A 24,925-nucleotide genomic window follows, 5' to 3' on the forward strand; every position below is an offset into this window, starting at 1 on the left:
TGTCGACTTGCTAAGGGTGATCTTGTTGCTGCAGTAAAAGGAAAAGACCAAGCTACCATCAGGTCTGCAAGGAAACTTTATAGGAAAACTGTGACTGAGGCCAAGCGGACATATGATTTCAACTTTTGGCGTGACCTAACGGAGGCGAGCACAAGGAAAGATGCAAAGGGGTTCTGGGACTTGCTAAGATCAAGAGACAAGCCCATTGATCAACAACTGACTTGTAATATCCCTGGTGTTGCCTGGTTTGCCCACTTTTCGAAATTGTATTCGGCTCAGACAGGGCCTCCGCAACCAGGCCCGCTCCCAAGGCTCAGTTCCACAGATCTCCCACCAAATGAAGTCCTATTTACCACCTTGGAAGTAGAGAAGGCAATCAGGTGTACTGTTTCTAACAAAGCGGCAGGACCTGATGGGATCCCGGGCGACCTGATAAAAAATAATCCCCCATTTTGGAGCAGATTAATTGCTGCTCTTCTTAATGAGGTTATGTTGGGGGGGTCTTTCCCTGACTCTTGGAGGGGCGCTGAAGTAGTCCCCATTTTCAAGAAGGGTAGCAGGGAAGACCCAGCCAATTACCGCCCCATCAGTTTGCTGGATTCAACGCAAAAGGTAGCGGGGAAAGTGGTATTGGGCAGGATTCTGGAGTGGGTGGATGAAAATCAGATATTGTCTGATTTCCAAGCGGGTTTTAGATCAGGGACAGGCACCGTCGAGCAGACATTCCGCCTTTTAATGCTCTATTGGAAGGTAGTGGTGCTAGGAGGGGGCAGCTTATACTTAGTCTTCATAGACTTAAAAACAGCCTTCGACCTGGTTCCAAGAGCATTATTGTGGAAGGTCCTTGACGAGTTAGGTGTACCTCCCTATTTGTTGGCCTTGCTGATAAAATTCCACGAAAACAACTTTGCCCAAATCAGATGGGGTGCCCAGGGAGAAAAAACCCTGTGTATTCCAGTAGACAGGGGCGTCCGCCAGGGGTGTGTGCTTGCCCCCACTCTGTTTTCGCTTTACGTCAATGAAGTGGTGGAGCACCTTCTTCAACATCCTGCAGATGCACCATCCCTGGCTGGAAGGAAAATCCCGACGCTCCTGTTTGCGGACGACACCCTCCTGATTTCGAAATCACCTGCAGGCATACAGTCACTACTTTCCAGCTTCAAGGCCTTCTGTGACACCAAGGGACTGGCCATAAATATTGGCAAGACCAAATTTCTTGTCCTCAACCCCCCTAAGAAATCTGTTAAACCCCCCACTCTAGACTCTGTCACATTAGAACGGGTCAAAGAATTTGACTATCTAGGCATACGTCTTTGTGATAGTATGAGCTGGAAGGCCCATCACCAAAAAGTGTTTCTAACCCATAAGAGGGTTGTTGGTGCTTTACTTAAAGAGCAGCGTGCTTCCTCCATAAAACCTATTGGGGCACTTCTTGATATTTATAGGGGTAGGGTTGTGAGTGCAGCACTGTATGGCGCAGAACTTTGGGGTACCCAGAGAGTGGATACTTTGGCCCACCTAGAAAATAAATTTCACAAAGATCTGATGAGGCTACCCCAGAGCACCCCCACAATCCCCCTCTTGCTGGACGCAGGTACTCGTCCAATCTGCGAGCAAGCTAAATTACACCCCTTACTACTATGGTCTAGAATTTGGAACGTCCCCGAACTCCACAGCTATGCAGACGCCCTAAAAGATGTACTGTCCTTACCTGGCTGGCATAAGATCGCCTGGCTCAGAGAGGTCAAGAGGGCATTGTACAAGCTCGGGCTAGGAGCTGCGTGGGAAAATAAAACAGCACCTCCTAAACAAGAACTGAAGAAGGCTTACTGGTCTTGGGTGGATAACGAGAGACTTGGTAAATCAAATCACCCAAGATCTGTTGCCAACTTCTTGATGGTTAAAGATATCCCCTCCAGAGAACCATATTTGGACTTGATTCACAGTTCACATGATAGGGCATTATATTTTAAATTCAGGGTTGGGGTCTTACCTTTATGTCAGTTTACCTCTACCTGGAAACCACCACTGCAAACTGTACCCTATTGCCCATTCTGCGAGCTAAAAATTGAATCTGTCGCACACTTTCTATTTGAGTGTCGAGTCTATATGGCCCCTAGACGGAGGTGGTTGAAGCCTCTTTGTAGGAGCCTGGGAACTCGCTCACATCTGGAAGCTATAAGAATACTGCTCTCAGATACAAGACCCTTTTTTGCCATTTGTTTGGCTAAATTCCTAGGCTGGGCTTGGCGCATAAGATCTGCTAAACAACTGACGATACAGTAAAGTGTCCCTTTTTCATTTTTCATAAATTTTAAGATTATCTCGTGTAAATATGAAATGTTTTTAATGGTAATATGAATTGTAAATTGCTTTGTTTCGACCATTGTTTTTATGCTGTCATGTTTTGCTTTTATGATATGTTTCTATATCGAAATAAAGCTTTACTACTACTGCTATTTGTGCATTTACTAATACAGACAGATAAATTGGACATTCCTACTGTGCATGCATCTCTTACATATAGATAAAATGTAGACAAAATCAATAACCTGCCTCAAAAAGATAGTTTCTCTTAAGTATGTGTAAAGTGATAAGCTGTGGTTCCCTCCACTACATTGGCATTTAGGTGTTAAGCTCCATATAGCTCCTAGCCAATGGTACTTGAACTAAAAAGGGCTAGTGGCCCTTTAAATCGGACATTTGTTTTGGGCCCAGCTGAAGTGAACAAAAGAAAACCTCCTTACCACTTGCTGACCTGAATGGAAAGCAGACAATGTGCAGATGCTGCTGAATGTGTCTCTGAAGTATACAAAAAAACTGATGAATAGAATGCTTGAATTAATCAACCAATAGTAATTAGTCGGACAGCATCCCAGTCCATCATTACTTTGCACTCCATGCTTCCTTAGTTTAGACCGAACCGTATGCAAATCAGCCTGGACCCTGCTCAATGGGAACCCATCCAGTCCAAACTGCCAGGCCATGTCTCCCTGGGCCAGAACATAAGCAACTAAGGCGGGTTTTGCCCTGATTTCATCAGTCCGCTACAGCTTGGTTCCAGTGGCACAGGAACCATCTCACTTAGGGCGCCACCATGAAGAATACCAAAAACTAATCGATAGTATGCCTGCATTAATCTCAGCCACTGGAAATTGCTCCTGCCCCATCCCAGTTCATCAATATTTTGCACATCATACCACCTAAGTATGAACAGAGGCAAATGAAAATCAGTCCAATTTAGGATTTCTAATATGATTATTGGAAACACTTGTTACTGAATGTCAAGAGTAGATTCAAACGCTTATCTGTTTTACGGCTCTATCTTATGTATCTCGATGCACCAAAGGGCCAACAGGCCTAATCATGTTCAGTAATCACTCCCTGGATGTCAGGTTTTTTTTAAAGTGTCTAGTGCCAGACCTAAAACAAACATCTCTTGTATCTCAACAACCATAAATGCCTTGCTAAAATCCTATAACTTGGAAAGTTGTACTAGAAAAGAGAAGGTAACCTGGCAACTCGTTATAAAATCAATTAAAGCAAAAATTAGGTAAGCAACGTGCCCTCATTCATTAAAAGAAAAAAGTAAAAACATAAAAAGACATTTCCGCATAAATCTATACATTTGTATGTTTTACATTGTGAGTTTTTATTAACTGTACAATAAACCTTACTTACTTACCAACTCTAAAAGGTTTCAATTTATTCCGTACATGACAACTGAAGATCACAAAACCAGATGGAGAGGTTTGAGGAAAGTAAACTACAGTAGACTACACCAACATAGGTGGGTAGTGTAAAGCACAAAATATACTTCAAAAGGAATCTGAAAGAACAATCAAGAGGGAATTATTTAAATTGTGAATGAACATAAACAATATGAATGTCTTGCCTGCAAGCGACATGGTCGAAAGTGCCCAGAACAGCACAAGTCATCAACCAAAGTCCTTTTCAGGCTTTAACAGAGAAAATAGTAATATATTCACAAATGTCCTACAGAAACTATAAAAGATGCATCCATGTACACTGTACTTTATAGTACTTCTAAAACAGGCCTATGCACGAGCCTTACAAATTCTCGTGAAATTCATACCTGCCATATTGGGGAAATTGAACTTATAGTTACACCAAAACAGAGCTTTCACTGGCACATGGTTGTTCCTGTAAGTGGTGGTAGATGATCACCGAGAACAAGGAGAAGAATGGTGTTCGGGTTCCACCTATATTGACTTGTAAACCCTATTCCACACTGTCCCACACTTTACAACAAACACTAATGGGAGATTGAAAGAAAGCTCTGTCGTTGATCAAATCCATTATGCCTGTACATCCCCAGTCATATCAATGCTACGATTCATACCACTGCCCCAAGAGGTCACTGTGAGAAGTTGGCCCGATATGCAGCGTTCGCTATTCTAGCGACCACTATGCATCGGTCCAAACGACCCTTATGGTGATTGGTTGTAAGTCAACCTTAGACCAGCTATCCTAGTAGCGTGGATACGAGCAGTCTTCGGGCTAAACTCTAGAGGGCGTGTTAAGCCAGCTGTAATACCATCACATACCCCTTGAACCCCAAGTGAAAGGACACCACACAAGTGTTATGAAAATAAACAGTGTATTTATTAGAATCACAACAGCCCTGGACTCTTTATGAGGACAGGGTACTAAGCACAGAACCAAAACTCTTAAGAAAATACTCCAAGTGCACAGTTTAAAACAAGTGCCCGAGGGCACGGAAAGTTCTAGTGGTCTCGGGCGGACCCGATAAGTCAAGTCGGAAGCGAGGGACTCGGGACCCTTAAGTAAGGAGGCTATGCAGACACCGTAGTGTCGAAGTTACCTAGCCACAAGGGCTGCGACTGCACAAGTCTTACAGGCGTTGGGGGTCTTCGCTGACGAGCCAGGAGCCGGAAGGAAGGAGTTGCTGGCCGGCGACCAGTGATGAATAGTTCGTAGAGATCCAAGCCTGGATCAGTGATCGTTGATACCTGAAAGCAGAGGGGACCAAGTTCGTACTACTAGCCAGTAGTCAGAGGGTACCAGGAAGGCACCGGATGGCCGTCACCTCGAGTAGGTGAGAGGGCGACGCTAGGCTCTGCAGTCTCACGGACCAGGAAGCGTTGTCGGCGACCAGGATGGAGGTGCGAGCTGTCCCACGAAGATTGATGCTGTCGGCGTCGCTGGGCCCAGGATTGGGGCAACAAGCCTTGGCAGATTTCAGGGCCACGTGGTGGGCCTAAAATGGCGTCTTGAGTGGACCAGGAGGGTCCGGGGTGCTCCTCTCGTAAAAAGGAGCAGAAGGCTAGTCTGGAGCAACCAGACCAGCAGCGTTGGTTGTCGTTCGTCGTCAAAAGGGTCACAAGCCAGCGGCTAGTGATCGGACAACATGCTGAGCAGCGGCAGAAGGGCCCCACGCAGATCGTGGAGATGCTGGGAGACTGCACTTCGGTGCTGGAGCTGCTCAGGGTCGGGGCTTCTCGGACCCCAGAGCACTCACCAGAGAATTCCTTCGGTGGTCGTGCTGGTTAAGAAAGCGTGCAGGTTTTGATGAAGGCCGGTCCCTCGAGGTCTCGTCGCACCCACAGATCTCAGCTGAGCTGACGATGTGGGTAGAGGTCAGAGGTGCCAGGGAAGCCGGTTCTCGTCGAGCTGGGCCGTCGGATTCCTGAGGAAGGACTTGCAGCAAACCGCAGAGTTCTTGGATGGTGCCTGCTGGTGCAGGGTGACTACTCCTTAGCCACAAGGGAGAAATCTTGAGAAGAGTCTCGAAGTCCTTTCGTAGAAAGTATTCTTGATTCAAAGATGATCTAATTTGGAAGGGTCCCCGCTCCGGCCTTTATCCTAAAGGAAGGGGTGGGTACATGACTAGGTCCTGCCCTAGGGGTGGGACCAGGAAGGGGGGTAGTTACACCCCTCTCCCCTGCCGGACTTTCCCCAGGCCAGGGGCCGCGCGCCCCTGGAACTGGTTCTAGCCGGCAGATGCGTAGTGAGCACCGGGGTGCCACTCCGCAGTCACCTTCGTGTAAAGCCCTACCTACCCAGAATACACAAACCCCGCCCTCGACAGGAAACCCTTTGTCCAAGCTCTCCTCGCTGGAAGGACTCCCAGCAGCAGGAGGTCAGACTCGTGCCTGTGGTGGCAGCATCCATTTTGTGGAGCTGAGGCTTCAGTTAACTTTAACCGGGGTACACAGTTACGTACATGTCGTGTCCCTCTAGAAGGGTGGAATGCTAACCTCGTCGCCAGAATTGGTGAGGGGGCAGCATCCCGATTCGTATGACACCTTACTCGACATGACTTGATAACGCGATACCGAAGTTACCGATATGATACGCGTTATCATGGAACAGCTATTGGGTCTTGGTTCCGCAAGCTGTAACCGGGCTCGGCTCGTGCCAGAGCCCAATTCACACGATTCCACGCACTCTGCCTTCAGGATTGTTAAGGCCTGCCATAGGAGTGACTGATAGGAACTCGGGTGTCCATTTTGAGTTTAGATATAGGGATACTATACCTACAGCAACGGGCGAGTACGCCACGTTGCCCCAGCTGTCGTGCAGCCAGTTGTGTCAGATTTAGATGGCCAGCCAGGGGTGGCATAATACATGCTTCAGCCCCTGGTAGGCCCTGGGTACACCGATGCCCTGAGTTACAGGGTCTGACAGGGTGGCCCAGTTCCAATTGGGTAATGCACCTAAGGTACACGCATCAATTTAGTGAGAGAACAGCTAGGCTGTGGGTCTGATTGGCAGGCCCACAGCCCGAGAAAGTCGTAAACCAGTGAAACAAAAGCAAAAAGTCCGGGTGATCATAGGATTGCAGACCCTACTCTCCTACATGACCCCCCCCAAACGTTGGGACAATAAGCTAACCTTGACCAGGTGAGTCTTCTTGTTCTAAGTGGAAATACCTGGAGAGCCCATCTGCATTGCCATGATCAGTGACAGGTCTATGCTCCACTGTGAAGTCCATCCCCTGTAGGGAAATGGACCACCTAAGCAGTTTGGGGTTTTCACCCTTCATCTGATTTAGCCATAGGAGGGGCTTGTGGTCGGTCTGAATCTTGAAATGAGTGCCAAACAAGTATGGCCTCAGTTTCTTCAGGGCCCACACCACAGCGAAGGCCTCCCTCTCTATAGCTGACCAATTTTTCTCTCTGGGGGTCAGCCGTCTGCTTATAAAAGCAATGGGCTGGTCATTACCATCAACATTCAGTTGAGATAGAACAGCTCCCACACCCAACTCAGAAGCATCTGTTTGGACAATGAATGGTTTGGAGTAGTCTGGACTCTTGAGGATAGGTGCAGTGCACATGGCCTGTTTTAAGTCATCGAATGCTTTTTGACAGCTCGCTGTCCACTGAACCTTTTTTAGCATTTTCTTACTTGTCAGTTCATTGAGCGGAGTCACAATCGATCCGTAATTTCCGACGAACTTCCGGTAGTAACCAGTCAGGCCCAAGAAAGTTCGAACCTGAGTCTGGGTGGTTGGAGGAGCCCAGTCCCTGATTGACTGTATTTTGCTCTCCAGTGGTTGAACTGGGCCTCCACCTACAAGGTGGCCCAAGTATACAACCTGTGTCTGCCCTATCTGGCACTTGGTAGCCTTGATAGTGAGACCTGCTGCTTGCAGAGCCTCTAACACTTTCCGCAGGTGGACCAGGTGATCCTCCCAGGTGGAGCTAAAGACAGCAATATCGTCAAGATACGCCGCACAGAAGTCATCCAGCCCAGTGAGAACGTGATTCACCAACCATTGGAAGGTGGCAGGTGCATTTTTCAAACCAAAGGGCATCACCACGAACTGATAATGCACACCAGGGGTAGAAAATGCGGTCTTAGGCTTGGCGTCCTCAGCTAACCTGATTTGCCAATACCCAGCTGTCAGGTCAAACGTACTTAAGTAGTTGGCCGAAGCCAATCTATCGATAAGCTCGTCTGCCCTTGGTATTGGGTGGGCATCAGTCTTAGTGACTGCATTGAGACCCGTGTAATCTACGCTGAACCTCATCTCTTTCTTACCGCCCGGGGTGTGAGGTTTTGGCACTAGAACTACGGGACTAGCCCAAGGGCTATCCGAGGGTTCAATGACTCCCAGCTCCAACATTTTCTGCACTTCACTTTTGATGCAGTCTCGAACGTGATCGGGCTGCCTGTAGATTTTACTCTTGACGGGCAAGCTGTCACCAGTGTCGACCTCATGGGTACACCAATTGGTCTGACTGGGTGTTAGAGAGAACATATGCCGGAAGGATTGAAGAACTTGTTTACAATCCTCCTGTTGATGTTCGGAGAGGCTGCCACAAAAGACAACACCGTCTACCGATCCATCGTCAGGATTCTGAGTGAGCAGGTCGGGGAGAGGGTCACTCTCCTCCTCCTGTCCCTCATCTATGGCCATGAGCAAACTCATGTCCTTCCTGTCGACATATGCCTTGAGCCTGTTGACATGGAGCACCCTGTGGGGGCTCCGGGGAGTTCCAAGGTCTACCAGGTAGGTGACCTCTCCCTTTTTCTCCAGGATGGTGTAGGGCCCGGACCATTTGTCCTTGAGTGCTGCTGGGGCCACTGGCTCCAACACCCACACCTTCTGTCCGGGCTGGTAAACAGTCAAGACAGCCTTTTGGTCATGCCAAGCTTTCTGGAGTTCTTGGCTGGCCTTAAGGTTTTCGGATGCCTTCTCCATGTATTCAGCCATCCGCGAGCGGAGACCAAGCACATAGTCCACTATGCTGGTTGCAGGCTTTTTGAGAGGTCTCTCCCATCCTTCCTTCACCAAACATAGGGGTCCTCTTACAGGATGCCCGTACAAAAGCTCAAAAGGGCTGTAGCCAACCCCCTTCTGTGGGACTTCTCTGTAAGCGAATAAAAGGCAGGGAATCAGGACGTCCCATCTACGCCGAAGCTTTTCAGGTAGTCCATGAATCATCCCTTTTAGGGTCCTGTTGAAACTCAACAAGCCCATTGCATTGTGGGTGATAGGGTGTAGTGAACTTGTAGTTGACACCACATTCCTTCCACATAGCAGTTAAGTTGCTCGACATGAAGTTTGCACCTCTGTCGGAGACGACCTCCTTAGGGAAGCCCACTCTGGAGAATACTCCAACTAGGGCTCTGGCCACCACAGGCGCTGTAGTGGTCCTAAGGGGAATAGCTTCAGGATATCTGGTGGCATGATCCACTACCACCAGTATAAACTTGTGCCCTGATGCTGTTGGTGGTTCCATGGGACCGACGATGTCAATCCCCACCCGTTCAAAGGGCACCCCCACCACAGGCATTGGTATAAGGGGGTTCTTTGTAGCGCCACCTGACTTACCACTGGCTTGGCAGGTGACACAGGAGCGACAAAACTCCTTGGTATCTTCGTTCATATGAGGCCAGTGAAAGTGCGAGACAAGCCTGTCCCACGTCTTCGTCTGGCCTAATTGTCCTGCTAAGGGAATCTCGTGGGCCAAGGTAAGGAGGAAACCACGCTGAGACAAGGGGATAACCAGCCTCCTGGTCATGCCAGGCTTGGGGTCTCTTGCCTCAGTGTACAGGAGTCCATCTTCCCAGTATACCTTGTGGGTACCTGTGGCGTTCCCAGCAGCCTCAGCAGCAGCCTGCTGTCTGAGGGGTTCAAGGGAAGGGCAGTCTAACTGGTCCTTTCCCAGGTCCTCTCGTGTGGGTCCCCCTGAACCCACAAACTCAAATTGATCAAGTTCGAGCTCTTTAGGTTCAGTTTCCCGCAATTCTTGGAGGTCAGCCTCCTCTGAGACTTGATCCTCGACCTGGGGCAAGGGGGAAGGCGAGGCCTTAACCAGACTGCTCTTCTTCTTGGGAGGTGTCTGGTCCGTTGTTCCAGGATCCAGCACCTGTTCAGTGGGGCATTGTCTGACCTGTGACCTGGTCACAGCAAACACATGTGCTGGCAAGCCTAACATTTCCATGTGAGTCCGTTGGTCCACCTCGGACCATTGCGATGACTCCAAATCATTGCCCAACAAACAATCCACTGGGAGGTCTGAACTTACAACAACCTTTTTCTGGCCATTTACCCCTCCCCAGGAGAAAGCAACAATCGCCAAACTATGACTGGTAGTGACGTTGCTGGCATTGGTCACCAGGAAATCTGTACCTGGCATGATCTGTCCAGGGTCCACAAAGTGAGGCGTCACCATTGTGACACTGGCACAAGTGTCCCTATAGGCCTGAGCCATTCTTCCATTTATTAAAGGCGTCTGTCGGTATTTGCCCAAGGTATTGGGACTGACGTCAGGGGATATATCCACATCCCCCGTACAGACAAGGACAGCCTGAGTGAGCGTACCAACTAAGTTGTCACACCCCTCAGAACCCAAGGTTAACCCAACTAGTCCCTTGGGAGGCGCACTACTACTGCTGGCTGTACTAGGGGGCACAGGTGCCTTAGGGGCTGCAGTAGCAGGAGTCTGCCCTCCTTTCTTGGTGCACTCACTAAACCAGTGAGTTTTACTTTTACAGTATTGGCACCACCTTTTCGATTGGCCTTCTTGATTCTTCTTTTTCTGGGAAGCCTGACCCCCCCCCCCTCTTTGGGTTGTTGGGGACCTGTCAAAGACTTCTGGTCAGTTTGTTCCCCTTTCGAATCTTTACCCTTCTGGTCTGCTTTCTTCTGACCACCCTGGTTCTGGCCCTGGTTTTGCTTAACCCTTGTTCTGACCCATCTGTCTGCCTTCTTTCCCAATTCTTGGGGAGGAGGTCAGATCCGAGTCGACAAGGTGCTGATGCAACAACTGGTTCTGACAATTGTTTAAAATCTGTTCTCGCATGATCAAATTATACAATCCTGTGTAATCAGTAACCTTACTGCCCAGCAACCAGCCCTCGAAAGCCTTAGTGGCACAATCAACGAAATCAGACCAGTCCTGAGACTGAGTTTTCTGGGTATCCCTGAACAGCAACCTGTACTGCTCAGTGGTTAGGCCGAACCCATCAATCAGTGTGTTCTTCAGGACCTGGTAATTGTTAGCATCCTCAACTCTAGTAGTGAGGAGCTTATCTCTACCTTTACCTTCAAAGGAGAGCCACAAGATAGCTGCCCACTGACTCTGGGGGACACACTGTACAGTGCAGGCCCGCTCCAAAGCAGTAATCCATTTGTGGATGTCGTCCCCTTGCTTAAAGGGGGGCACTATCTTATTCAGGTGCTTAGTGTCTAAACTCCTGGGTTCCCGTGGGGGAATGCTGCCACCAGTGGGAATGGTCCCACTCAATTCTTGCTCTCTAGCAAAGGCAAGTCTTTCTTTGGCTAGGGCATGTTCTTCCCTTTCGATCCGCAGATTGACTTCCCGCTCCTTCGCTTCGTACACTCTTCTCTGAGGGGATGTCATACCTCTCCGAGCAGAGCCTCGAGAGCTATTGGTTCGAACGGATCTGTTAGAGCCTCTCGACAGAGACCTAACTCGTCCGTTCCCAATTTTAAGCTGGCCCGAGAGAGGCCCCAGGGGTCTCCTAGTACCAATCTCGTGCCGGCTTAAGTTGTCCTGAGTTAGCTGACTAACTATGACTGGACCTTTGTCTGCCTCGTCCCCAGATGTCTCTGGATCCTCCTCCTCCTCCTCCTCCTCTTCGCCCTCTGAGGAGAGATGGATAAGGTCAGGGTCACCCCGGGTTCCCTCGAGGGGGGGCATCTCCATTTCTGGATGAGAAGGGTCGGTGTTACCCGCTCTCCTGGCATCATAAGTCTCCAAGAGACCAATCAGAAACGGAATGGTAGGGTTTGCACCCTGTTTTAGCTTACGGGATGTACAGATCTGTCGCATCTCGTGGAAGCTAAGCGCAGCATATCTGGAGGTGACCTGTGGAAGGTCGACTGACACAAGGGGACACTCAGAGTTTCCTCCTTTGTCTGACATGCTGCTTCTAGTGTGGTGTAAGTGATGCACCTACCTACACTATGGGTTTTCCTACTGATCCCTTGCTAAGAGTTGTAGCCAAGGTGTGCTAAGCCTTGAGGAGCTACAACAGCTGGTTCAGTAGAACTCAGAGTATTCTAAGCTAAGTTATATGTACCTGGAGTACTTATGCGAGCTTTCACAAGATGTTCTTAGGATACGCGTGGTAAAACAACAGCAAGCTCAAATCCCAACCGCTGCTCACCAATGTGAGAAGTTGGCCCGATATGCAGCGTTCGCTATTCTAGCGACCACTATGCATCGGTCCAAACGACCCTTATGGTGATTGGTTGTAAGTCAACCTTAGACCAGCTATCCTAGTAGCGTGGATACGAGCAGTCTTCGGGCTAAACTCTAGAGGGCGTGTTAAGCCAGCTGTAATACCATCACATACCCCTTGAACCCCAAGTGAAAGGACACCACACAAGTGTTATGAAAATAAACAGTGTATTTATTAGAATCACAACAGCCCTGGACTCTTTATGAGGACAGGGTACTAAGCACAGAACCAAAACTCTTAAGAAAATACTTCAAGTGCACAGTTTAAAACAAGTGCCCGAGGGCACGGAAAGTTCTAGTGGTCTCGGGCGGACCCGATAAGGCAAGTCGGAAGCGAGGGACTCGGGACCCTTAAGTAAGGAGGCTATGCAGACACCGTAGTGTCGGAGTTACCTAGCCACAAGGGCTGCGGCTGCACAAGTCTTACAGGCGTCGGGGGTCTTCGCTGACGAGCCAGGAGCCGGAAGGAAGGAGTTGCTGGCCGGCGACCAGTGATGAATAGTTCGTAGAGATCCAAGACTGGATCAGTGATCGTTGATACCTGAAAGCAGAGGGGACCAAGTTCGTACTACTAGCCAGTAGTCAGAGGGTACCAGGAAGGCACCGGATGGCCGTCACCTCGACTAGGTGAGTGGGCGACGCTAGGCTCTGCAGTCTCACGGACCAGGAAGCGTTGTCGGCGACCAGGATGGAGGTGCGAGCTGTCCCACGAAGATTGATGCTGTCGGCGTCGCTGGGCCCAGGATTGGGGCAACAAGCCTTGGCAGATTTCAGGGCCACGTGGTGGGCCTAAAATGGCGTCTTGAGTGGACCAGGAGGGTCCGGGGTGCTCCTCTCGTAAAAAGGAGCAGAAGGCTAGTCTGGAGCAACCAGACCAGCAGCGTTGGTTGTCGTTCGTCGTCAAAAGGGTCACAAGCCAGCGGCTAGTGATCGGACAACGTGCTGAGCAGCGGCAGAAGGGCCCCACGCAGATCGTGGAGATGCTGGGAGACTGCACTTCGGTGCTGGAGCTGCTCAGGGTCGGGGCTTCTCGGACCCCAGAGCACTCACCAGAGAATTCCTTCGGTGGTCGTGCTGGTTAAGAAAGCGTGCAGGTTTTGATGAAGGCCGGTCCCTCGAGGTCTCGTCGCACCCACAGATCTCAGCTGAGCTGACGATGTGGGTAGAGGTCAGAGGTGCCAGGGAAGCCGGTTCTCGTCGAGCTGGGCCGTCGGATTCCTGAGGAAGGACTTGCAGCAAACCGCAGAGTTCTTGGATGGTGCCTGCTGGTGCAGGGTGACTACTCCTTAGCCACAAGGGAGAAATCTTGAGAAGAGTCTCGAAGTCCTTTCGTAGAAAGTATTCTTGATTCAAAGATGATCTAATTTGGAAGGGTCCCCGCTCCGGCCTTTATCCTAAAGGAAGGGGTGGGTACATGACTAGGTCCTGCCCTAGGGGTGGGACCAGGAAGGGGGGTAGTTACACCCCTCTCCCCTGCCGGACTTTCCCCAGGCCAGGGGCCGCGCGCCCCTGGAACTGGTTCTAGCCGGCAGATGCGTAGTGAGCACCGGGGTGCCACTCCGCAGTCACCTTCGTGTAAAGCCCTACCTACCCAGAATACACAAACCCCGCCCTCGACAGGAAACCCTTTGTCCAAGCTCTCCTCGCTGGAAGGACTCCCAGCAGCAGGAGGTCAGACTCGTGTCTGTGGTGGCAGCATCCATTTTGTGGAGCTGAGGCTTCAGTTAACTTTAACCGGGGTTCACAGTTACGTACATGTCGTGTCCCTCTAGAAGGGTGGAATGCTAACCTCGTCGCCAGAATTGGTGAGGGGGCAGCATCCCGATTCGTATGACACCTTACTCGACATGTCTTGATAACGCGATACCGAAGTTACCAATATGATACGCGTTATCATGGAACAGCTATTGGGTCTTGGTTCCGCAAGCTGTAACCGGGCTCGGCTCGTGCCAGAGCCCAATTCACACGATTCCACGCACTCTGCCTTCAGGATTGTTAAGGCCTGCCATAGGAGTGACTGATAGGAACTCGGGTGTCCATTTTGAGTTTAGATATAGGGATACTATACCTACAGCAACGGGCGAGTACGCCACGTTGCCCCAGCTGTCGTGCAGCCAGTTGTGTCAGATTGAGATGGCCAGCCAGGGGTGGCATAATACATGCTTCAGCCCCTGGTAGGCCCTGGGTACACCGATGCCCTGAGTTACAGGGTCTGACAGGGTGGCCCAGTTCCAATTGGGTAATGCACCTAAGGTACACGCATCAATTTAGTGAGAGAACAGCTAGGCTGTGGGTCTGATTGGCAGGCCCACAGCCCGAGAAAGTCGTAAACCAGTGAAACAAAAGCAAAAAGTCCGGGTGATCATAGGATTGCAGACCCTACTCTCCTACAGTCACTTCAAGCATAACTTAATATTCAGCCACTTCTAAGAATAATACAAGAATCTGGTCTCAAAACATATAATTATGCTTACGCCTTGATCCCCAGGAGTACTGTCAATTAATGAAACCTTACAGCATCTACAAGGATTGATCAACAGCAACTGACACCAGATCTGAGCAGCAAAATAGGAGATCTTGTCACCAGTTGTGGCCACGTTACATGGACAGACCTACAATTCAAGTACTAATATTAAATACTAACATGGTCCTGATAGCCAGACAAAAACAAAGTAATATAAACCTGCTGGCTACACTTTAACATGCTGAAGAAAATATTTCCAAATCTGTCTGTTTCCCCCAGGCTTACAGCAGTCAAAGAGAGTAGTTATTGTGTCTCGACTATGCCAATAACCTTCATCTGGACTCCAAGCGATGGCATGAACTAACAGGGTGTGTGCAGAAGGCTGAAGCCAGATTACTGGCAAAACCGAAATGCAGACAAAGTATGTGTTGGTAACGAGACACATTTTACTGTATCTGTCAAAAAGACTACTACCTTTGACAAAGGCTACCTTGGCCATAACACAAAGAGACAAGGGCTCACAAGTAGGAGGACAGGCCTTTGTTATGCAGACCACGATGTAGGTTTCCATGCCAGCACCATGTGCCCAAATGTTTGTACAGTGACCTTCCAAGTGCTCAAGTCCTAATGGACCAGGTGTACTTCTTTCATTTGAAAGCCGGGGAAGTGCAATGCATACCAACTGGTTTGCAAATGGTAATGCAGCTTGTGATGTGATTTATGCATTAACAGGTCACATTGCAAATTGTCTATTCGCAGAGGGCCAAGAGACAATGTGCCAAATGAATATTAAATTTGCAGGTCGGAAATTGGGACCCCCTGTGATTGGATGAAAATGAAAGGTTGGAGGCCTGCAAGGAACAGTAAATCTCTGTCCTTGCATTTGCTTTCCCAAATGGATCTTTTTTTCAGCCCATTTTCAAAAAAGGCATAGGTGCTTCTTTAAAAGATGTTTGTTTGGAAAGATATTGGATTCAGAATGCAGGGAACTCTAGATCTCTGCCTACCTCCGTCCTTTAATCTTCTTGAGGCTGCTAACATGATTACTAATGGAGGAGCTATCCCACTACAACATACGTGCCAATGAAAAATAAGTTAGCATGCCTACACGAAGGTCAGTAAGCAATCAAAGTTATGCACCCCCAACTTGGTCACAAACCATTGATACATTCCTTTTCAAATAGGAGAGTGCCCCTTGTATGCCTTATCGATATAAAAGGGGATGATGGACGGAGCGCTTGAGCAAATCAAACACTCACCCCCAGTCAACTGATCTGGGTTTAATCTATCACCATTCTTTAGCTCACTCAGCCACCCCAGTTCAGACATGGCCATATGCAAATCAGTCTGACCCTGTGCCTCATGTGAACAGTCCAGCCCGAACTGCCAAGCCATGTCTTTCCTGGACCGGAAACAAGCATCCTGGGACCGGTTTCTGATTCATAATCCTCATCAGCCAGGCTATCTTGAATCCAGTGGCCAAATAAGCAAGGGACTCACGTCTGAGCATACCCTGCCAACTTAGGGCGAACAAAGCTATACAAAAGGGGATGATGCAAAAAAAAACGATGGATTTAGGCCCAGATCTCTGTACTGGGGTGAATGTATGACATTGTTCTGCATTCTATCCATCAACTGTGGTTTTTGCATTTGTCACCCTGAGTGGGATGGGTATGCTCAGACGTGAGTCCCATGCTCTCCACACCACTGGATTCAAGCAAGCCGGGCTGAAGACGGCTGGAATGCCAGAAACCGGTCCTCGGAAGCTTGTTTCCGGTCCAGGGAAGGCATGGATTGGCAGTTCGGGCTGGACTGTTCCCATGAGGCACAGGGTCAGACTGATTTGCATATGGCCATGTCTGAACTGGGGTGGTGTGGAGTGCAAAAAAACAATGGATTTAGGCCCAGATCTCTGTACTGGGGTGAATGTATGACATTGTTCTGCATTCTGTCCATCAACGGTGGTTTTTGCCCTTGTGTGCCTTATAGCAGCAGTTCCCAATCTGTGGATAGGGGACTCCTGGGGGACCATGACGCCTCCTCAAGGGGTACAAAACAACTTCGAAAATTAAATATTATTAAGAGACTAAAAGTGTATATGAATGAAGAGGCTAAATGTACAAGTGAACATTTTTAAACTTGCTGTAAATGTGAAGAAATTTGAAACTGGAAGCCAACAAATTAATTTGTATCCTCAGATTGATTTGTGGGAGCAGCGCAGGTGCATCAAACAGAATATAGAATGGGCGATGAGTGGCCTTAAATGAATATAGAAAAGTTCCACCCTTACCTTTCTCTTAAAATTGAATCTTATTTTTTTTAATGTATATGTCTGCAAATTAAGTAATATGTCTCATTTGGGTATTTGTTTGCTTTTTGGGTATTGTTTTGCAGTTCAAATTATCAACAAGGCTCAGGTCGGAGTCCCCAGCTTCCAGTAATGACTCGTTGGGGGTCCCCGGATTCCAATAGTGATTCAGTGGGGGTCCCCAGGTTCAGACAACGTATATTTTAATAAAGGGATGCTAAAAAAAAAAAAACTCTTGCTTAATTCAGACTGAACAAGCATAAAGTAATTCTAGAGCCTGACCTCCAAATGGAATGGACGCCCGTTGTTTATACTGAAGTTTGCTGGCAGTGCCATACTTCTAGATAACACACAAGTCGGCATACAACATACAATAACTAAACTGCGTTCATTTTGCGCATGAAATAAACTTTAGATAAACCACGATAAAGCAAAAGTACAAAAATTGCACTCACTGCCAGAGTCTTTGGCGTATCTGGAGTTTAGATGGAAAATCCTTTATAAGCACCAGAACTTACAAATAACTGGGATTGGAGTTTCAAGCAAGAATTTTATGGTGCTCTCAGCAGGGACTTCAATTTGCCAAATTACTCTAACAAACACCTTGGCATACTGCTATCAATTCAGTGCTTCAAGAGCTTAGTATGGAGGTACCATCTTTCATACAAAAGTAAAAAAATATTTTGAAGCGATACGTCAACCACAAATAAATTCAAAGCAAAAATAAAAACCTTAAAATATATGCCATACAAATAATTGGTTCTAGGCAGTTAAGAGGTAAACAAGCCTCAACCATATCAAAAGCTTGCTACCTCTTTGGAGTTAAAAATCCATCATTTTTGTTTCTAACTATTCGGGTTAGGAGAAGTTTCACAATTCTGGAAGCATAAAAGACACGTAATACTGAATCTTCAAATATACAAGCATTGGAAAAGCCGTTGGGTTTTGCCCATTCGAGATCTATTGACTTTGTCAATGTTTTTTAGACATGCTGCACAGCAGCGCAGGATGCAGTGCGCCATGGTTTAAAGCTAAAAAAATAAAAAAGGATTAAAAGCAGTATGACGTGTCCAGCGTTGACTGCATTATAGCACTATGCTTGTGCTGCTGTGTAAAATGTTACACTAAAGTGTTGGGGCAAACAACATGAGGGAGGTGTGGGGGAGGAGGGAGCAGCAACAACAACGGACAGCAGGAGGGGTGGGTAAGTAACATGGGAGGTGTAAGGCAGGGAGCAAAAACAACAGCTGTAGGAGGGTGCGGGGAGGATAACAACACGAGGGAGAGGTAAGGCAGACACATGCACTTTATAGAGTATCTGCAGGAGCGCGCTCCAAGTGGAAAGACACATGTATTAAGTTGTACTAGGTCCATCCTCCAGTACAGGGACAAACACTGATGTCCCGGGAGGAAATAGGAGGCGCTGACCAATAGGAAGCAGGGAAACAAGAGTGATGTCGAAGGTAAGTAATAGTAAGTAATGGGCGGGCTCTGAACCCATTGTAAGCTTTTTTCATTTGTGAACGAAAGATTTCGCTGACAACACATGTGCTATCCCAGGCCAAACCTAAAAGATAGTTCATGCTATATGTTGCTAACCAGTGTTTTTAGTGAATGCAAGCAGTTTGTATTTGCAATCTTTTAACTTTTAGATATGAGACCCCACAATTACTGCCCGTTTTAATACCCCCTGAAGGCAATTTAATAAGTGGGGCTGGAAAATATGCGACCCCTGTATCAAGCTTTTTCGACAAATGATATGAATGTGCTAAAGTAGAACGGTCAAACCTCATATAACCAATAAAAAATGTATATACTTGTACCAGATTTTGTGAAACAGTATTCTATTTTTGTAGTGAAACAGTATTCTCTTTTTGTAGTGTTTTTGGATCCATTTGCAAATACTGCACCATTTTAATTAACAATTAGTAAATGTATTTATTATTCCTTCAAAACAGCTGGCAGTAAAGCTGATACTGGTGAGGGGTTTTTGCTTCAGATCTGTTAAAGGTGTGATAATGTATCACTTGTATACTGGAGGGGGTGGTGAACAGATCACATCCTGATCTCACTATCCAGCTGCGTGGCGTGTGTTTGGCAGAGGATTTATTCTCTGTATCTTTGTTTATAATCAGCAAGTTTACCAAACATCAATAGAATGTAGTGACTTGAATACGATACATTTTAGAAAATCGATTCTAAAACATGTTGTTAACAAAGACATTCATTTAGTGGCTTCAGGCTCGAAGTAGGGCTTAGTTCCAACAAAGCAACTGTCAAGTTTCATTCAGGTTTATTTTTGCATTCCTTGAACTTTGAAATCCATTCCACTCATTCAGCCATAAAAGAAGAGAAAAAAATGCAATATCAGAGCTAACTCGTGTGGATTCACAGCCACAACCTTCTAAAGAAGATTATTTTCCTGTACACACCTAGTTTGAGTTTCATGTTTGACTTTCCTCTAACAGCAAGTTTGAAGGAGTAAATGTAATGGATATAAAAAAAGAACTAAAACGGATTAAATTAATCAGTGAAACACTCCTCTGTCTGGGTGCTTTGCTTTTGTTTTCTCTGAAAGCACTAGTTTTGGTTCCTGGGAAGATAAGAGACCCAGTGATGTTGAATGATCTATATCCCTCTATGACAGCAATGGAATTAAACTGTCCTGCATCAATCAAACATAATTTAATTTGTAACTAGCTATGGTACGCTTACTGACAGCTTTCCAACTAGTACTGATTTCAGTTTCACATACAATTTATAGAATTTAAAAAATCAAGTTACATTCATAAAGCAGATGAGCAAAGCCTGTCCCTGGGGTTGCGCACTGGAAGAGCATACGAACAGGAATCCAGGGGAGAAGCTGTAGGCAGTGGTTAGTAATGCTCCAATCAATGCCAAGGAGTCTTCGTTTTCAGTATTACTGCTCCACGTAGGAGAGGTAATCCAGTAGCTAAACTGAATAGTCTAGGACATACTTAATTTCCAGTCCAAACTTTCTCCCTTGACCAAGGCTTTTCACTTTACCTACACTATGCCTCGTTTCCCTTATATGTCAAATGCGCAAGTCACAAGAAACAAGATGACCACAGACTTGAGTTTCTTTAACCCCTTCGAAGCGAATGACGAGCTGGGCTCGTCATGGCGCTTACCTGCCCTGCGCGGATGACAAGGCCAGCTCGTCATTTATAATTGTTATTTTGGTTTTTCAGCGCAGGACGGGAAAACGCCTAGCAGCCATGTGGTTAAAAAGAGATTCTTGAATTTACAGATTTAATTCGAAATACAACAGTTGGGTGCTGTTCCCACTAGGCTGAGATGAGGGGAAACCATGACCCTGTATGTCCCTATGGACCTCAGGCGCTCCCAGTCACTGCTCAGAGGCACCCATCTGGCCACATCCTAGACAGACTCACTCTCTGTCTTTTAAGGGGGCACGTAGTGAAAAGGAAAATGTCTTCTTACTCAATCTTGCATTGTTCATAACCATCAATACGGGTTCTGTAATATCCCTTGGTTTAATATCATTAGGTTAGGTTTCAAAAACCTAGCATGGCATCATTCTCTAGATGGACCTATAAAAGCCCTGCATGAAAAGGGGGAAAGCATCCTATGCTGATCTAATCTTTGGCCAGTCTCTGAAGGGATCAGTTCAAGGAGGAGCTTGTGTTTCATTTCCATCAAGCTATAGCCTCTCTTTGAGCGGTTTATTTCTATATGGTAAAGTTACTTCTTCATTTGCATATGTCTCTTGTCGACATGGTTAAGGACACATCTGGAGTGAAAATGAGGCCAAACCAGCATGGGCATTCAATTCCAATTCAATTGATTTAGATGTCTTGCGAGATTAATAATAGAGATAAAAACATGATTCAAACAAATTGCATCAAATTCTTCAGCTGACTTGCAATTAAAATGTAATTTAAAACATGGCTAAGACAGATTTCATGAATGTATACAATTTACAACAGACAAATTCGTTTGGTTCTGATTTCAAAAAAGCTATAAAATCTATAGAGGTCAAAAGGTTATATCTAAAGACAATAGGTTTTATAAAATTGTTTCTGGCCTCTACTACCTCCTAATTAGAGCATAGTCATTCAGACAAACGTTTCAGAACTGAGGCTCCAATCTGACTGTAACGATGCAGTTGTTTGTTATGAATAGCGGCCCACAGAGACCTCACACAAAAACATACCATTTATTTAGGAGTCAAAGAACAGCACAATATCTAGCAGTGGTATGTGCGGTGTAGTGCTTCTGTTCTCTGAACCTCCCACTCTTGTAAAAAGAAAGTGAATAATCTTTACCGTACTCGATGCCCCCAAGGAGGAAGATGATGCCAATGGTGATGTTGGTGAGCTTCCGCTTCTTCTGAAAATCCATCAGGCCTCAGGTTCGCCTTCTGACGCCAATAGTAGACCTTGGTCACTCCAGTGATGGACACTCCAGTGAATCAGGCCTGTGGTTAGGGTGCAGGTCACAACGCCCTATGGCTGGGGTTGGGGTCAAAGTTACAGTTTGGGTTGTAAAGAATGATGGCAGGTGTCTGGGGCTCACTTGCTTACCATAGGGCCAAAATTAAACTAGTCTGGATTGTGTTTCTAAGTAACCAGTCACTGCCTCTTGGTTGGCATTGTACTTTGGAATGTGGCTGGGGACCGGGGCTGGCTGGTACAGGATAGGTACGCCTTATAAGGAGGTCAGGTCAGACTCCCAGCTCTCCATGGTCTGCATTAAACTAGAGAACAGATCAAGCTGGCTGGTGGCTCAGGTCAAGTAAAACTCAATGATAGGCCAAATCCGGATGAGCCTAGTCAACAGCTGGGGACAGAATAGTCTTAAGAGCAGCCAGACAGGTTCAATCGAAACTGGAGTTCCAGACTAGACAGCTTGATGGCCGAATTCTTTGTCAAAATAAGTAACAGTTCAGGTCAGTCAGATTGATCAGTGGCTGAAGTTTAGTTCAGATTAGATCAACTAGTGACTGGGATGGGGTTAAGATAGATCAACTAGTGAATGACGTTTAGCTCAGAATTACTGATTGCTGCAGTTTACTTGAGGCTTACTAATGACCTAGGTGTATGTTAAATTGACTGGCAGGCGGAATGTGAACCAGAATGGCCAGTGCTTGAAGTCCAGATTACACTGACAAGCAGCCTTGGGTGTGGCACCAACTAGCCAGAAGCTGATAGTCTGATGACACTTGCCAGAGTCTGAGGTATGAATCAGATTGGCAAGCAGTTTGGGCCTTGTTCAAACTAACCAATGGCTTGGATCCAGGGCAGAAAAACAAGCAGCTAGGTCAGAGTGATTGAGGGTTTGAGCCTCAGTAGACGAGTTGGATGGTGGGTTACACAGCACGATGACTGATGTCTGGGTCAAGCTGACTGATGGCTAGGACCCTGTTCAGACTGTTGACAGCAGCTGTTTGAGTCACAGTGGCTTGCGGCAGGGGCAAGGGTCATTCTGCCTGTGGTTAGGGTCCAAGTCAGTCCGTGTTGGGTTTTGAGGCTAAATGACCAATACCTAGATACTTAATGACTCGCCGGGGCTCGGTGAGACTTAGCTTGTGTAAGGGTTAAAATGGCAGACTGTGGCATCAGAGCGCTGAGGTCAGCATCTTACTGAATGTCTACTGGAATCAGAGTTGGACTGACAAGGAACACTAGAATTAGAAGAACGATCCCTTACTTCTGATAGCAAGGCTGCTAGATCCCTAAATACCCTAAGCTGACCAGTCCGACTGCGAATTTGAGAGCCAGTGCGACCTCCGTTCAAGGTGACTCCAGCACTATCCTTAACTTCAGTGCAGATGTCAACACCTTTCTTCTACAGGTGGCTCTTGATGGGGACAGACTGCCTCGGTTTTTTCGTATCCCACATATCTGACTCTACTGAAGTCCAACTATCTATTTTAATTGGTACGCTTGACTCAGGGTGTTCAACGCCCCTGTCAATGTCGTCTATTCTACAGTCACTTCTCGACTATATGTGTTTACAAGTCTCTTAAATGCCTTGCACATTTCCTGTACGTTTTTCCGCAACTGCCTCTACTATCCTTCAGCTTTTTGCCTCTAAGACAGTTCCCTCCACTCTAAAGCTGCCCGTTTCGGGTTTCTTTCGTGCCTAACTCCTGCTATCCTTTTCTTTACAACATTTCAACCCTCCTGCTATTTCTCCCTCTGTGCTTCTCGGAAAAACTATCTATTTCTCTTATTCCAGTCGTGACCTGGTGAGACATAGATCGGGGTGTATCCGCTTGCTTTCTTGGCTCTGAAGTCTATACGCTCTTTTTTTCCGTACTCCACCCCCGGCTGTCTCGTATGCTGGGGGCTATCGCTTCTCTTTCTCCACTCCAGGCTAAACTCCTTTTTTACCCCAAATCCCAACCCTTTCCTGATGACGCCCCCTGTGTTTACCTTTCCCCTAACACACCTTTCCCCTCTTTTCTTTGCTTTCTATAAAGTCCCCTTCCTTTACACCCCTAGCCCCGCCTTAGTGGACCAGTCCCCCTCCTCAGTGGATCAGTCCCCCACCTCGGCTGCCGCTCTCCACTTCTTTCACTGACAAGCCTTGCACCACAGGGGCCCCCAGCCCTCTCCAACTGGCTGACCCTGTGTACCTGCTATCTTCCTCCGCGTGGGCAAGCCCTCTTTTCCGTTGGCAGGTACAGTGCACCTGGCAGTCTCATTCCTCAGCTGCAGAGGGTTCCACCGACCGTCCCATCCTGGAAAAGGTCTTTAGACTCTCTCCCTCAACCGCAGCTCCCCCCTCTCCTATCTACCTGCCCCCAGCCCCTTCCTTTCCCACAGGTAGGCTCAGAGCACCTGTCCCTTCCCTCAGCCGAGCTTCTCTCCCCGGCTGCGTGGCTCAGAGTGCCAGGCTCACCCCCTCTCCTCGCCCTCCACCCTGCAGCAGCACACTCAAAGCTGGAGGGCACAGGACTCTGCCCTCTCCAAAAGGCCATGAACCTCAACAACCTCCTCCCCCAGCCAGGAGAGACTGTATTTGTTATTTCAGACCGTTGATCACTGATAGGGTGGGCGGCAGCCAATCGCCGCCCACGTACCATCTGATTTTCCGGTATTCCAGGAAGCCTTTCTCTCAGCGAACCTTATTCACCCGATTGGTTGATTTTTTTCTCTACGCTGTGCGAGCGCTCTCCAGCATCCCTCTAAAGACTAATGATTTGACTCTCCTGAATGCGTCCCCTGAAAATACTTTTTTCGAAAAGTGTATTTAAAATGCTTCACAATTAATACGTGCCAAAAGGGACAGAGCTGGAGTCTTTGAAACTGAGAACCGGGTTCGAGTTGCGGCGTCCACTCAACAGCCTGTGATTTTGGGCAATTATTAACGTTTTGATCTGCAGTACTAGGAGGAGGACCAGCCTTTCCAGTTCATGTATGTTTGTTCATTGGCGTTACTACTCAAGAGTTGGCTCTTCCCTACATAACCACCATACTCAAACATAAATGTACAGCATTTCCCTCAGTATATAAGCACTTATTTGTGTTATACATGTATACCCAGATATGTGTATTACTGTGTATAACAAACTTCAGTTATGCTTAGCAACATATTACTTATGGTTGTATTTTTCTATGTCTGACATCAAGTCAAGGAAAACTTTATTTGTTTGCTTACACAAAATTACACAAGATAAATATGATAAAACAAAAAACACTCCTTAAGATTCAATATAAAATACATGGTAAATAAGATGAAACGCTATTAAAAAATAACAATACGCCTGGGCGGTTTCAATCCTTCATTTGCAATGCATTTCCTGTGATATATGCTTTCTTCAAAAACATAGCTATCCTCCAGGCTATATGTTCATTCTCCATAAGCTGAAGTTTAGTTAATGCCAGGCAGCATTGCCTCAGCCCCTGGTTTTTTAAAAGTGGAACTATCCACTTTTCTTAACGCCCTCTAAAATGTACA

General features: G+C 47.2%; 1 protein-coding gene across 1 annotated transcript in view; it reads right to left on the minus strand.

Annotated features, from left to right (window-relative positions):
• LOC147684082 (major facilitator superfamily domain-containing protein 8-like) overlaps positions 1–23,988 on the minus strand; it is a 113,783-nt gene extending 89,795 nt beyond the window's left edge. The window contains exon 1 of the mRNA XM_086944438.1: positions 21,286–23,988. Coding sequence (XP_086800564.1) covers positions 21,286–21,361 — 76 coding nt within the window. The 5' untranslated portion in view covers positions 21,362–23,988. The remainder of the gene's footprint in view (positions 1–21,285) is intronic.
• Between the last annotated feature and the right edge of the window lie 937 nt (positions 23,989–24,925).

Source organism: Lissotriton vulgaris, chromosome 11 (genome assembly GCF_964263255.1).
Source record: "Lissotriton vulgaris chromosome 11, aLisVul1.2, whole genome shotgun sequence".
NCBI classification, from domain to species: Eukaryota; Metazoa; Chordata; class Amphibia; order Caudata; family Salamandridae; genus Lissotriton; species Lissotriton vulgaris.